We start from the raw sequence: 16,505 nt of genomic DNA, 5'->3' as shown, positions 1-16,505 counted from the left end.
CGGTAATGTTAAATGTACACCGACCTTCACAGCCGTGTATCTCTGGCTTCTTAAAAGTTGTCTCCGCTCCTTCTCCCCCTACTCCCCCCTCTCTTTAAGGACTTACTGTACACTAGCCGTCTTAAGTACAGCGCCAAACTTCCTGTTCATCGCGGTGTGTGTCTGTATCACACGGGCTTTGCACCGTGTGAATTTCACTCAGACTGCGCTCTCCCCACTGGTGAATGAAGCTGTGTGTGTGTGTGTGTGTGTGTGTGTGTGTGTGTGTGTGTGTGTGTGTGTGTGTGTGTGTGTGTGTGTGTGTGGTGTGTGAAGTGTGTGTGTGTGTGTGTGTGTGTGTGTGAGTGTGTGTGTGTGTGTGTGTGTGTGTGTGTGTGTGTGTGTGTTCGTGTGGGCACCGTGCGTTTGTGTGTGTGTGTTTGTGTGTGTGTGTGCTGGCAACTCTGACAGTCGCCGGCAGTTGCCGTTTTTCCAGGCACTGCTGGCAAAAGTCGCCCAGTCACCTGGAAAAGGCCCATAAGAATGTTTATATCGTCTACAGTGAGGAGATGTACAGAATGGATCAAACGTAAACCCAGGTAACAAAAGCACAGGGAGAAAACGTTGATGCATTGACCAACTCAAATTGTTTAATTGTTCCTTCAATTAAAAAGTGCCCAATGTCATCTAAACACATTGTTGACTATTATATCATGGTAGTGTATACTAATTTAAAAGAAAATATTTTGCAGCAGCGTCACTGGATTGCATTAGGTACGCAGTTTAAATGGAACATGCAAATAGCAATGAGAGGTTGCTTACCTTCTGTCCGTGAACGCCAGGTACTCCACTGAAACCCACAGACCCCTAAAGATAGATAAGATGCCGACAAATTAGATTTTAAATGGTAATCCCATTAGTTTCTGTAAAGATAAAACATTGATTATTGTTCTTTGTTGGAGCTGCACTAAGATTTCATTTATTTCAAACAAAATCTATTTTTTCACATTATTCTGTTATTGAAAATTTGTATCGTCCAAGACGCTTGGCCAACAATCCAAACACTGCGTGGTAGAAAGGTTGAAAGGTTCATTTATTGTCACATACACCAATTGGTGTAGTGAAATTCAAGTTGCCATTGCAGCACATTAATATAAATACAGCACAACATTAAAGAAGAATTTAACATAAAACATAAAAACATCTCCCCGCAATGGTTCCCACTGTGAGGGAAGGCACAAAGTCGCGTCCCCATCCCCTTGTCCACCCATGGTCAGGCCTATTGAGGCCTCCGCAGTCGCCGCTACGGGGCCCGATGTTTCAGGCCCTCTCGCCGGGTGATGGTGCTCCGGCGTTGGGTGAACCCTCTCAGCGGCTTGGGATGCCTGGAATGGCCACGTCCTTACCGGAGACCGCGGCTTCCGAAGCCGACAGGCCGCAGAATCCAGAGTGTTTATAGTGGGAGAAAGAGGCTATTCAGCCTATCAATGTCCATGATAACTTTATGCAAAAGTAATCCAGCTGTAAGGTTTACTTCAGAAAGACACAAAATACTGGAGTAACTAAGCGGGTCAGGCAGCATCTCTCGGAGAAAAGGAATAGGTAACGTTCCGGGTCAGAACTCTTCTTCAGACTCACAGTGGTGCAGACAAAATGTGTAGTGAGGAAGTGCAGATGCTGGTTTACATAGACAAAAAGTGCTGGAGTAACTCAGCGGATCAGGTTCCAACCTGAAACATCATCTATTCCTTTTCTCCAGAGATGCTGCCTGACCCATTGAGTTACTCCAACACTTTGTGTCTATCTTCAGTATAAACCAGCATCTGTAGTTCTTTTCTACACGTCAGATTTTCTTTATTGGTTTATTGACAAACTGAGAATTTTACAAGTCACATGCGAGCGTAAATCAGCAGGAGTTTCTAATCTGGGTTGTGGTCTGGTATCTTTAGATCTGTCACTGTGGGAACAGATGCAGATCACTTTCCTGCATCTTTCTAACTGGTTGTTTGCTTACTTTGTGATTTCTTCTGAATTCCAGCCAGGAACAAATCCAAATGATGGATGTGGAATATCTCTTATCTTTCAGATTCAGATTCTTTGTTGCAGTGTCACAAGGCTGCACTACTCCACAAGGCTGCACTACTCCACAAGGCTGCACTACTCCACAAGGCTGCACTACTCCACAAGGCTGCACTACTCCACAAGGCTGCACTACTCCACAAGGCTGCACTACTCCACAAGGCTGCACTACCCCACAAAGTTGCACTACTCCACAAAGCTGCACTACTCCACAAGGCTGCACTACTCCACAAGGCTGCACTACTCCACACGGCTGCACTACTCCACACGGTTGCACTACTCCACACCGCATTTAGAAGAGGCGAGATGAAATCACAACTAATTAGCACCAGGCTACAAATTGGATGTTATGTACACTGGTCTAGCCCTACAATAGAGGGAATGTGGAAACAAAGAGGGTGGCACGATGGCGTAGCACTGGGGACCCGGGTTCAATCTTGACTATGGGCGCTGTCTGTACGGACATTCTCCCCATGACCTTCTTGGGTTTTCTCCGAGATCTTCTGTTTCTTCACACACTCCAAAGACATACAGGTTTGTAGGTTAGTTGGCTTGCTATAAATGTAAATTGTCCCTAGGTTATAGGATAGTGTTAATGTGCGGGGATCGCTGTTCGGCATGTACTCACTGTTCCGTGCTGTATCTCTAAACTAAACTAAACTAAAACTGCAGACGCTGGTTAATACACAAAAGGACACAGTGCTGGACTAACTCAGCAGGCCACGCAGCATCCCTGGAGGACATGGATAGGTGACAAATTGGCTTGAGACAGAATGAGTACGAAGAAGGATCTCGATCCAAAACATGACCAATCCATGTTCTCCAGAGATGCTGCTTGACCTGCTGAGTTGCTCCAGTACTTTGTTTCCTTAACAGCAATGACAATGCTTGACATTTTCTGTTATTTTCGAAAAATAATGATTGGTATTTATACATCCTTCATATCTTCAAGGGAGAGGTCTTCAGTCTGGCTAATCAATGATTTGAAGAACTACGCATTCAAATTAACAAATGACCGTTGAATCTGAGTTCAAATTACAGCTTACAATATTACTGCATAAAAATATTAGTGGCGATTTAATGATTCCTTTTTCTCCACAATGTACCTTCCTCACTGGATCACCTCTTTAAATTTGTCCCATGAATGATAGATGTTGCAGAAAGTGGTAGAAACCGCCCTGCCCATCACAAGTATCACCATCTCCGTGATCACATTGAATGGCTGGCTCGAAGGGCCGAATGGCCTACTCCTGCACCTGTTGTCTATTGTCTCCACCATCAAAGGGATATACAGGAATTGCTGGCTCAAGAAGGTGGCTAATACTATCAAAGGCTCAATCCTCCTTGGACATAGGAGCCAGAGAACCATTACTTCCAGATTCAATCAAAAACAGACACAAAGTGCTAGTGTAGCTCATCGGGTTAGGCAGCATCTCTGAAGAACATGGATAGGTAATGTTTCAGGTCGGAATGTTTCTTCAGAGGTGTCTCGACCCGAAATATCAACTCTGCATGTCCTCAGTGATGCTGCTTGATCTGCTGAGCTACTCCAGCACTTTGTGACTTAAAAAAAACAACTTATCTAATACTTTATCGCAGGCTACAATTACACCTGCTTCCACCTCATCTTCAGGCAATGCATTCCAGATTCCAACCACATGCTGTGTAAAATCATTTTTCTTCATGTCACTATTAATTCTCTTCCTTTTTATTTTATATTTGTGACCTCCTCGGCCCCTCCACCAAAGGTAAGTCACTAAAATCTCTGATCCCCTTTTCCAAACCTACATCCAATCCTAAGTTTGCTGTCCTGCATTTGCCTTCCACCATCCACTCTACCCAGACCTTTCTGCAGTATTATTGTTGTCATTGGCACACATATTGGCCAGGACCTTGCAGAGAGTCCCCCGTTCAATTATGGCCAGAGATTTTTTAACAGCCATCTGGCAGAGCAGAAACAAAAGTTGGTGTAATTACATGCAAAATGTAACTCCAATTGCTTTATGTTTGATCTTTTTTCTTGATGTTTGCTGTGCTTATGAATGATATTATGGACAATGCAAAATATCTCAATCAACAAAAGTGGCACTATTAAGTTTCCTGCCAGTAAATGGTAGTTTTTTTTTTCCACACAGGCAACAATTTTGTTGAATGTAACCCAAATCTAATTTTATAGGTACCCCAAAACGGTACACAATAGCGCTAAAATGTTTGCACCACCTTACTCTCAATTGTCCTGTGGTGGTTTGTCAAGTTGCGTTCAGATTGATTTCATATTTTACAAGTTATTAATATTTTTTGATTGACCAAACCACAATTTGAAAATAATATCTTCTCTGTGCTTACAGCTATGATGTCACAATGGGATTATGGCCCTACTCGCTACATTGTTGCTATCCAAGTACACTGCTAGCCCTAGCAAGTGCAATTGCATTTTTTTAAAGTCACAGTACACTGAGTTCTGCTAGCTAGCAAATGCAATTGCATGGTGAATAAGGCAAAATGAGCAACCCCTGTGCCCTTGGAGGCTATGGGTGAGTGGTGGAATAATGTGTTGGGGGAACAGGTTCTGTTGGGGAAACGGGTGAGTGGTGGAATATTGCCTTGGGGGACAGGTTGCGTTGGGGAGCCAGGCTTCCTGTGGGGGCTATGGGTGAGTGGTGGAATATTGCGTTGGGTGGAATATTTCCTTGGGGAACGGGTTGCGTTGGGGGACCAGGCCTCCCATGTGGGCAATGGGTGAGTGGTGGAATACTGCGTTGGGTGGAATATTGCCTTGGGGAACGGTTTGCATTGGGGGACCAGGCCTCCCGTGGGGGCTATGTGGTGGAATATTGCATTGGGGGAATGGGTTGCATTGGGGGAACCAGGCCTCCTGTGTGACAGGAACCCAACTGGTCCCACTTGGTCTAGTGTGTATTTAAAATGAAACCCACAGTAAGAAATTCTATCCATGCATTTTTCTGCTGGAGTGGATGGGGCAGGAGTTGCTGGGGCACATTTTGCTCAAAAAGGAATATGAATGCGCAGGTGAGGGATTATTTTTGGTTGCAGTGAAGAAACTGAAGATGGCAATGTCCAACATAAAGCTCAGCTCCTTGGGTTGGCTTAGTCAGCACAGTAAATTAGCATTTAGATTTAATGCATGATGAAATGTTAAAAGCTTTCAATAAATTATTCCACAGAATAGCTTATTCAATTTATAACATTACTTGCTGCTCATCTCAATTTCCTGACATTTCCAGTCCCTGCCATTAGATTTAAATAGTTTTTGAACTACTTCCAGTGTCAATATTACTCACAGAACGGATTTGTGTGTGCGTTTTTTATGTTCTGAATTACCTGTTCCTTTTCTCACATTTGTTGAAATCATTTGTTATAATAACTCAGCTCAACTGCCATCTTCACTGAAAAATTAAGTAATATGTGATAATATTCTGCATATCTTTGATGTTCCTGCATTCATCATGTACTAAAAAATTATGATTCTTTGCATTATTCCCAATTTTAGGACTTCCCTAAAACTGGAATCTTATGAGTCTTCATAAAATATGGTTTTGGAGACCTTAGTTAATCAATAACTGAAGGAAGATCGTAATGAATAATTATGGACATTCACACCTTTTTGATTTGGAAGAAAGACTTGCATTTATATTGTAGCAGTGACATCTTTCTGGAGATCATAAAGCACTTTGCAATCAATTAAGTACTTTTTTCCATTTATATAAATTACTTGTATGAAAGCCCCATGTGAATAGATGCTAAATTTACTGTTGACACAAAAGTAAGTACAAAGGAATGTTGTGCAGAGGACATTGGAGACTACAAAGATCTGGCAAGCGGAGTGTAATGTCAGAAGATGTGAAAGTGTCCATATTGGTAGGAAAATAGAAAAAAGATTTTCTAAATGATGATTGCAGAACTCTGAGATAAAGAGTGAATCTGCAGATTCTACTGCACGATTCACAAAAGGCAAGAATTCATGCACAGCAAATAATTAGGGGAACTAACAAAATGCTAGCATTTATTGTTAGGGAACTGAGATTCTTTGGCCAGTCATTGGTGAGACCATATCTAAAATATTGTGTGAAGTATTGGTCTCCTTATTTAATTCAAAGAAGGTTTGTTGGGCAGGGGAGATTATTTTATGATGACATTTTGGCCAGGTGGGCTTGTGTCTGTTGCAGTTGAGAAGGGTAAGAGGGGATTTTATTGAAACATAGAGAACTCCAAGGGTCTTGAAAGTGTGGATGTGAAGAGGATGTTTTCTTTTGTGGCACAGTTAAGAATCAGGGGGTCGTTCGATAAAACGAAGGGTTCATCCATTTAAGACATAGAGGAGATTTGTTTCTGAGAGATTATAATGTCTTTGGGAAACTCTTCCTCGAAGAGAACTGGAAAAAGCATAATGGATACCGTTAAGGTATAGGCAGATACATGCTTGAGAGTGAGAGGCTACCAGGGTAGATAGGAATGCAGAGTTTCAATCAGATCAACTATGATCCTATTAAATAATGAAACAGTCTCTGAATGCAATACTCTTGCTCTGAATATACTGTATATGTTTATATATTCATTCTTGTCATAGAATATTCATGAGAGAAAAAGTAACAGCCAAACTGCACACAGTAAACTCCCAATGAAATACTGTTAATAAACAATACTATGATAGTGCACAGATAATCCACTTTATTAATGTTTAGTGATGGATAAATATCATTAGCAAATGCAGATGGTCATCAAGAATTGCAGGGTGATCTTAATCAGCTGGGTAAGTGGACCGAGGAATGGCATAAGTGCAAGATATTCCATTTTGGGATCTCAAACTTGTGTATAACCATCACAGTGAACAGTAGGGCCCTGTGAAAGGCTGTACAACAGAAGGATCGAGGGGTACAAGTACGTAATTCCATGAAAGTGGCACCACAGGTGGACAGGATGATGAAGAAGTATTTTGGCATGCAGGCAATTATCATTAAGGGCATTGAATACAGAAGTTGGGACATTATGTTGCACTTGCCCAAGACAAAGCCACACTTGTGGTTTTGTGTTCAGCTTAGGTCACCCTGTTATAGGAAAGATGCCATTAAGCTGAAACAGTGAAATAGATTTACACGATGTTACCAAGATGAAAGACTGAATTCTAAGAAGAAGTTGGGCAGGGATTGAGGGATGGTCTTAGAGAGGTGTATAAAATCATGAGGGACATAGATCGGGTGCATACATACAGCTTTTACCCAGAGTTGGGGAATCAAGAACAAGAGGACATAGGTTTAGAGATGGAAAAGATGGGAACTGAGGGTCATCATATTCACACAAAGGGCGGGATGTATATAGAACAAGCAGCCAGATTAAATGGCCAGATTAAATGGTTGAGATAGGTGCTATAAAACATTTAAAAGACATTTGGACAGATAGAAAAGCTTTAGAAGGATATAGGCTAATCTTTGCCAAGTGGGCCGAGCATAGATGGGCATCTTGGTCAGCATGGATGAGTTAGGCAGATGATCCTGTTTTCACGTGTGTGATTAGAAACATAGAAAGATACAAAATAGGTGCAGGAGGAGGCCATTCGGCCCTTCGAGCCAGCACCGCCATTCATTGCGATCATGATCATGGTCCCCAATCAATAACCCGTGCCTGTCTTCGCCCCATATCCCTTGATTCCACTAGCCCCTAGAGCTCTATCTAACTCTTTCTTAAATCCATCCAGCGATTTGGCCTCCACTGCCCTCTGTGGCAGGGAATTCCACAAATTCGCAACTCTCTGGGTGAAAACGGTTTTTCTCACCTCAGTCTTAAATGGCCTCCCCTTTATTCTAAGACTGTGGCCCCTGGTTCTGGACTCGCCCAACATTGGGAACATTTTTCCTGCAACTAGCTTGTCCAGTCCTTTTATGATTTTATATGTTTCTATAAGACCCCCCCCCTCATCCTTCTAAACTCCAGTGAATACAAGCCTAGTCTTTTCAATCTTTCCTCATGTGACAGTCCCGCCATCCCAGGGATCAATCTCGTGAACCTACGCTGCACTGCCTTGAACCTACGCTGCACTGCCACAAATTCTGTCATAGATTCCCCCCCTGTGACTGCTCTAATACAGAAGTCTTAATAAAGATTACTTTTGGTGTATGTTCACTGACCTGAAATAAAAGCAGAAAGAAAGGGATATACTCAGCAGGAGGGAGCAGCAGATTTCATGCTCCAAGCCAATGAACATTTATCATAATTCTGTATTTGTTTCTCTGCTTTTCCTCTCCACACTTGCTGTCTGGTCCACAGAGAGTCCCTGCAATTTCTGCTTTTCGTTCAGCCATATTTTTGCTTTTACATCCGAGTCGGAATTTGGAATGGAGTCTTTCATCAAAAGAGGGATTGGTAATGTCTGTCTGAGCAGGAGTGGCTTCAGTTTAATGTCTCACGTGACAGGAGGCACCTCCTACATTGCCGCACATCCTCAACGGTATTTGAACATTATGCTCACACCTTGCGATGTGGCAAGGGGTTGCAAAGAAAACCATTATTTTATTTAACACTTTCCACACATTATCCTCGCCTTAGTGCTAATGCAACAGAGCAAATTCAACAAAGAGTAGGGCAATAAATACAGTTAAAAAAAATATTTTTATGTGTTCTTTGGTAGGTTCCTACCAAAGAGGCATCCTTCCAAAGCGAGATGGCTGACTACAAGGTAAGAATATGGCATTGATGTTCTTTACGATGTGGTAACGCAGAAATCTCATAAATTGCGTGCTGAGTTTATCAAAAAAAAAACCCGGCAGTCGATTCTGATAACTGTAAAAGGTGCTGACAGAAGGTTCAGGAAGTCTGTCATCAAGTTACCTCAGAAACAGGAAAACACCAGCAGCTCCCTGATCACAGCAAAAGCAAATCCCATTCATCAGCCACACTTGGAAAGTTTTGCTCAGTATCAATCGTGTGGCAGTGATCTATTAAGCTTTGTTTGGGTTGTAACTGAAACTATATCCCTACGTTTCAAATTTAAATTCCAGAGCTTTGCCATCAATGGAGTATGAAGACCAGTAACTTTCATACAAAATAACCTTTTTTGAACTACACATTCTGAAGAAAAAAAACTTAAACTTCCTAATTTGTTCAAATTTGAAGTTAATTTGAAATATAAATTAATGTTGCTCAACATGATATGACAACGCATTCTCTTGAAAAGTCTTAACATCACTGAGATGACCAAGTATTAGTTCCTGAACTACAGTAGCCCATTTCCTCAAGATCTGGGTCAATTACTGGCAATATACAGTTTCATTGCTTTTCAAGTATTGTTATGGCAATATAGTACCTTTTGTCCTGGTGGTCCCTGAGGTCCCTAGAAAAACAAAGACATAAAATCATTATGACTAGATGGAAAAGTAAGCAGAAACGACTGATTTCCAAGATATAATCATCAGTATGTATCAATCAAACTTCCTACGCTGACCTGCAGGCCACATGCATAGAACTCTGCAGATGATAGATAACTACACGGTCTAAGAGGAAAGTGATGAATTCTATGAATAAGGTCGACTGTTTAAATCTGATTTTGGTTATAACTTTGCCTATTAGAGAGAGCTTTGAGGAGTGACAGGCTTAAGTCACCAAAGTTTTCTAATCCATTGGACTTGCATGATAGTGCAATACATTATTCTCATATTTGCCAACTGTTGAATAAAGCTTTGTTGCAGATTTGTGCATTAATAATAAAAGCATGTAAACCATTGCATGAATACATAAGTTGTCCCTATCTTAGTTACAGAGGATGTAAATATATGCAAAAAGAATAGATGCTTAGTTATCCATAGCCCATTTAGCTAAGGAGAATCCTACTAATCCAGCACTAAATGCTCTGCAAGTGATTGTTTTTTATTCTCCCAGGCTTGCTGGAGCTAACCTTTTTCCCAGATCTTAAATGAGTTTCCCTTCATTAACTTTGTATTTCCGGCAGAAAGAATCCAAGAGCCTCATGAAAACAGCACCCTGTGGTCCAATAATCATCATCCACCTGTAGTGCTCTTGATGGAAGGGGTCACAATTTAAATTTGATTCCCAAAATGACAATCGTTATTCAGAGTTGGGAAGTTTGATTAAGCTCTTCAAAAATGATATGGACAATCTAGAGCGTGAAAGTAATCCTATTTTAACTCCCAATAGAAAATACTCTGAGCACTTTATTCTTCCTGTGAAACCAGTTTGCCATGTGTGACTAAGAAATCAGGAAAGATCTTGGATCTATGGGATTTATTTAAAAACATAACCTGATAAGAGGACATCTGCTTCTGGCTAAAGAGGGAAAGTTAAATGGTTAAATTTTACATGTTGCCTCAGCAGCGAACATAATCAAAGACCCACTGCGGTCATTCCTCTTTCTCCCTGCTCCAGTCGGGCAAGAAGATACAGAAGCTTGAAGTGCGCACCCACAGACTCAGGTACAGCTTCTTCCCCTCTGTTATCAGGCTTCTGAATGGTCCTTCCATAAGCATGGGTAATGTACGATTCTCCTCTACCCCATTGAGGACCTTCGACTTAGTCTTTGGAACTGGGGCGCTACAATTCAGAGAACTATATTCTGCACTCCCACACATTTAACTCTCTCACTTTAGCCAGAAGCAGATGTCCACTTAACGGATTATTTTTTATAAGAAATTCCAGAGATCCAAAATCTTTTTTGCTTTCTTAGAATCTTCCCCTTGGCTCTACCTATTGTTCCTGCATTTGGCTTGATGATATCCATTTATTTATCTACATTATGTATAGTATTATCTGATTTGATTGGATTGCATGCAAAACAAAGCTTTTTGCTGTATCTTGCTACATGTGACAATAAAAACTTAAACCTAAACTTAATCCAAAATAAGTAAACAGAAGTCCAGTTACAAACACTTGATGCATTTGGCAATTTATTTTCAAACTTCCTTCAACCACTGTCAACTCAGGGACAAATTTTAAGGTGCGATGAGGTAATCTTGTGAAATGCGAGAAACTTTGCCGGCGAAAAGCAAAGAAAGCATTGATCAAATGCAGATGTGTAACCTTTGGAACCAGCTGCACTTTCAATTGAGAGCGGGCACAACATTATTCCATGAAAGGAAGTCTCTCACAATTTGGGTTCCACTGGATTGCCCCAATGCTGCTGTCTCTCACCCTGATATTGATACCAAGAAGAAATAATGGCCCGGATCTTGCCTCAAACAAGACGGCAAGAATTTATTTGCTTAAATGGAAGCAAATCTGGGATTTCCTTGCACATGTTGCTAAATGTGGGAATCCTGACAAATTTGGACTGCGGAATGCAGTCCAGCATGAGAAATTTTGGAAAGACTCCATGTTTTTATGGTGGGGATAATGCATCAGGATAGATCAAGCGCTGGATCCGAGAATCCATAGACTGAGCTTTGTAAGGCTGCAGGTACAAAAAGAAAAAGGGAAGGGAGGTTCTTTAAAAATACATAATTTCTATTTAACTGAAAACGAAAAAAAATTGAAATAATGGACCAAATCTTGATTCATTTTTTTCAATAGTTTTTAAATGTTTCTGAATGTTAGCGACAATTAAAGTATCACAGGTTTGACAGCTGGCATAGCTGCAAGGGGTAAGGCTTTGCTGATTGTCAAAGCACCAATTTGTGTCAGGGAAAGGACTTCTCTGGAGGCCCTGCTGCTCTGGTGGCCTTAGGCTTGGAGTTGAGGAGATTTGGGGCAACGGGATGGGCAGCACTGAGCCTCTGCATCTGGACAATGTAAGTGCAGGTGTGGGGAGACTGAAGGCATTGTGCCTGGGCCAGTATGATTCCAAGCCGAGGATAAAAACATTTTTAATATTTTCAAAAAGATCATAATACTGACAAACTTAAATTGAGGCTGATATTCTGAAATATTCATCTTTAGTAATAATCTATATTAATAGCTTGTGATCTGATATGGTTTAGAATATATCAGAACTATTTTTAGTTTCCAGCAGGAACACTTGCCTGAAAGCAGTAGGTCCTCAGAAACAAGGGCAGGAAAGCAGACACCGTGCGGCTCTCTGTTTCCTACTGTGCATTTTGGTCCACGATCGCCGCAGTATCATCTATATAACTAAAAGTCTCATCTTGACCACTTCCTGTCTGCGCTGTATATTGATGTTAGAAAAAACACTACCCTATATTGCTATGATTTTTGGCCATCTTACTCACAGTCCTCCTCCCCTGAGGCAGCCCCAAGGATTTTTCTGATCGTTGAAAAATAAATAGGATATGAGTGTTTAAAAAAATATTGAGATCAGCTGATTGGTCCTCTCGCCTGTCAATCACCATGATGAAGGTATCGCCCCTTCCGGGGAGGGGGGGGGGGGGGGGGGGGGGGGGGGGGGGGGGGGTAGAGGGGCAGGAGGCTATAAAACCCCAGATGCCTGGACGTGAGTCAGTCACTCTGGAAGATTGTGAGGGAAGGCCACAACTGTGATTCTAATCTGTGAATCTACTGAACTGTGAGTCTGCAATGTACTTGCAATAAATGATTTGTTAGCTGTTAATGACAATGTTTGGCCTGCCCTGCCTGTGCTTGAAACTGAAATGCAAAATTGGAAATGAAATGGCAATGCCATGAGTTGTTTGGCCTGCCCTGCCTGTGCTTGAAACTGCAATGCAAAATTGGAAATGAAATGGCAATGCCATGAGTTGTTTGGCCTGCCCTGCCTGTGCTTGAAACTGCAATGCAAAATTGGAAATGAAATGCCAATGCCATGAGTTGTTTGGCTTGCCCTGCCTGTGCTTGAAACTGCAACTTGATTTGAATTGGATTGACTTGACTTGATTTGACTTGAAATGGATTGACTTGACTTGAAATGGATTGTTGACCCTGCACTCACTGTGCTTGACTTGACCCACGACACCCCTGCTAGTGCTCCCCTCCCCCCCCACACTGGCCACCAATATTGGAATTGGTGGAGAAGCAGAACGGGTCCCACTTAGTTTAGTTATTAACTAAAATAAGATCTGGTATCTAGGCATGGCCATCTCCATCAATACATCTCCCTTCTCAAGTCAGGAAGCACACTGCATGTTGCTTATAGTCCAAGATACTGAATCAGAAAGTGTCATGGATAGAGCATAAGTTGACAAGTTCTAGGAGCAGAATTAGGCCATTTGGTCCATCAAGTCTACTCTGCAATTCAATCATGGCTGATCTATCTTTCCTTCTCAACCCCATTCTCCTCCCTTCTCCCCATAACCCTTGACACCTTTACCCATGATATGTATACGTGAAGGGCATGTGATCGTAGTGGAATGAAATCATTGGATAAATGACCGCAGGTCTTCACATATTAATGTAGATCCAAGGAACAAAAACACAGTTGCATCTGCTGGAAGCTCATCTGAATGAGCTTCCAGTGAAGGTGGTGGAGGCAGGTTCGTTTTTATCATTTAAAAATAAATTGGATAGTTATATGGACGGGAAAGGAATGGAAGGTTATGGTCTGAGCGCAGGTATATGGGACTAGGGGAGAATATGTGTTCGGCACGGACTAGAAGGGTCGAGATGGCCTGTTTCCGTGCTGTAATTGTTATATGGTTATTATATCTCACTCAGCCAGAATTTATATTTTTAATTACTTTTCCAGTTGAGAAAAAGGCATTAGAATTTGAAATTCCTGACAAGGACCAATTTTGACAAAGTACATCTGAAACAAAGATATTTATGGCCATTGCTGCCAGTTTTAGTTCAGTAAAAGCATAGACTCAAGGTCAATATAATAATAATCATCAGGCCAATGGGTCATGAAATTAAGCTGCTTCTCTCTAATTAAATTTATCCTAATTGCTTGAATTCTTGGTGCTTTTGATAACAACAAATATTTGAAAGGCATAGTTCTGTGTCACTTCTATGACCTTAAGACAGACATTTCCAATTAGCAAGGATGACGCTGTACAAATAATAGGCTGCACTTTGCAGCACTGTAATAAAAAAAAACAGTTGTTGCTGTAAAAGATTGCCACTTAAAGATTTATTGGTTGTTAAGGTTGCACAAATCATTCACACTTTAGCATATAAAAAACGGAGTGTATTCCTCCTGAAGAATTTAACAAACTAATGAAATAAACAGGCTTATTTTATTTATCAAAGCGGCACACTGCCATATAATTGGTATAGTTCTCTATTGTTCACACCAAATTAAGGTAGTAAAGCAGATTATTATATTGATTTATTATGGAAAATGACCATATTTGCCACTGTAGTGCAGCCAAATGATTTAATTGGGAAATATGCACTGAAATTGCTGCAACCTCCTTCCTGACTGAGTTTCTGAATATCTGAAGCAGACTGTGAGCACCCAGTATCCACTGTACACCTGCAGAAGTTGGATAGAGTATTTGACCACATGCCATTATCTCCTCATACTACTGAGGCAGCAGAGGTATTGGTGAGCATTCCTTGCGATGGCATCAATGTGCCAGGCCCAGGACAGATCCTCAAAGATGTGCATATGGCCAGCAACTTAAAGATATTGACTCTCTCCATTGTGAGGCAGAATTTCCCAGTTCAATTCACCTGCAGCTACAACAGATCAACAGTGGATATGATCTCACTGGCTCTCCGCTCTGAGCTGGGACACTTGGACAACAGGACCATGGAAGGCAGGCAGCTGTTCATCAACCACAGCTTGCTGTTCAACACCATTATATCTTCCAAACTCATCATCAAACTCAGAGACCTGGGTCTTAGAAAAAATAACATAAAAAATTCTTGGCTCCTCTTTTTTCAACTGGATCCACGACTGCCTCACCAGCAGACCTCAATCTATACGGATTGGCAACAACACCTCCTCCTTGTTGACCATCAGCACAGAGTCACCTCAAGGCTGTACGCTGTCCCCTGTACTACTCTCTCTACCCCCATGGTTGTGTAGCCAGACACAGCTCCAACGCCATTTTTTAATTAATTAATGATACCATTGGACGAGAGAAATTGATCATCTGTATGAGTGGTCCCAGAACACCAATCTTGTTCTCAATATTAGAAAGATCAAGGAACTAATTATTGACTTCAGGAAGGAATAACCAAGGGATATGCACCTGTCTTCAATGATGTGGCAGCCATTAAGGGATAAATCCCCAGGGCCAGATAGGCTGCATCCCAGAGTACTTAAGGAAGTAGCTCCAGAAATAGTGGATGCATTAGTACTAATCTTTCAAAACTCTTTAGATTCTGGAGTAGTTCCTGAGGATTGGCGGGTAGCAAACGTAACCCCACTTTTTAAGAAGGGAGGGAGAGAGAAAACGGGGAATTACAGACCAGTTAGTCTAACATCGGTAGTGGGGAAACTGCTAGAGTCAGTTATTAAAGATGGGATAGCAGCACATTTGGAAAGTGGTGAAATCATTGGACAAAGTCAGCATGGATTTACGAAAGGTAAATCATGTCTGACGAATCTTATAGAATTTTTCGAGGATGTAACTAGTAGCGTGGATAGGGGAGAACCAGTGGATGTGGTGTATCTGGACTTCCAGAAGGCTTTCGACAAGGTCCCACATAAGAGATTCGTATACAAACTTAAAGCACATGGCATTGGGGGTTCAGAATTGATGTGGATAGAGAACTGGCTGACAAACAGGAAGCAAAGAGTAGGAGTAAACGGGTCCTTTTCACAATGGCGGGCAGTGACTAGTGGGGTACTGCAAGGCTCAGTGCTGAGACCCCAGCTATTTACAATATATATTAATGATCTGGATGAGGGAATTGAAGGCAATATCTCCAAGTTTGCGGATGACACCAAGCTGGGGGGCAGTGTTAGCTGTGAGGAGGATGCTAGGAGACTGCAAGGTGACTTGGATAGGCTGGGTGAGTGGGCAAATGTTTGGCAGATGCAGTATAATGTGGATAAATGTGAGGTTATCCATTTTGGTGGCAAAAACAGGACAGCAGACTGTTATCTAAATGGTGGCCGATTAGGAAACGGGGAGATGCAGCGAGACCTGGGTGCCATGGTACACCAGACATTGAAAGTAGGCATGCAGGTGCAGCAGGGAAAGCGAATGGTATGTTAGCTTTCATGCAGGATTTGAGTATAGGAGCAGGGAGGAGGTCTTGGTGAGACACCTGGAGTATTGCGTACAGTTTTTGATCTCCAAATGCCATAGAGGGGAGTGCAGAGAAGGTTCACCAGACTGATTCCTGGGATGTCAGGACTGTCATTGACTGGATAACTTGTGAGAGGGGATCATGAAACTTACAAAATACTTAAGGGGTTTGGACAGGCTAGATGCAGGAAGATTGTTCCCGTGTTGGGGAAGTCCAGGACAAGGGTCACAGCTTAAGGATAAGGGGGGTGAGATGAGAAGGCAGAGAGTGGTGAAATGGTATGTTGCTTTCATAGCAAAAGATTGAGAGGAATAGGTATGGGATACTGAGTTGGATGATCCTCTAGAATTTAGGAGATTGAGAGGGGATCT

At 41.8% G+C, this 16,505-nt stretch overlaps 1 protein-coding gene across 1 annotated transcript in view; it reads right to left on the bottom strand.

Moving 5' to 3' along the window:
• Nucleotides 1–16,505, bottom strand: part of LOC129712534 (collagen alpha-1(XXV) chain) — a 628,211-nt gene that overhangs the window by 139,598 nt on the left and 472,108 nt on the right. The window contains exons 10-11 of the mRNA XM_055661434.1: nucleotides 9,377–9,403; nucleotides 802–846 (exon numbers count right to left, since the gene is read on the bottom strand). Coding sequence (XP_055517409.1) covers nucleotides 802–846; nucleotides 9,377–9,403 — 72 coding nt within the window. The remainder of the gene's footprint in view (nucleotides 1–801; nucleotides 847–9,376; nucleotides 9,404–16,505) is intronic.

Source organism: Leucoraja erinacea, chromosome 1 (assembly GCF_028641065.1).
Source record: "Leucoraja erinacea ecotype New England chromosome 1, Leri_hhj_1, whole genome shotgun sequence".
Classification (NCBI taxonomy): domain Eukaryota; kingdom Metazoa; phylum Chordata; class Chondrichthyes; order Rajiformes; family Rajidae; genus Leucoraja; species Leucoraja erinaceus.
This window is presented reverse-complemented; position numbering and strand designations above follow the sequence as displayed.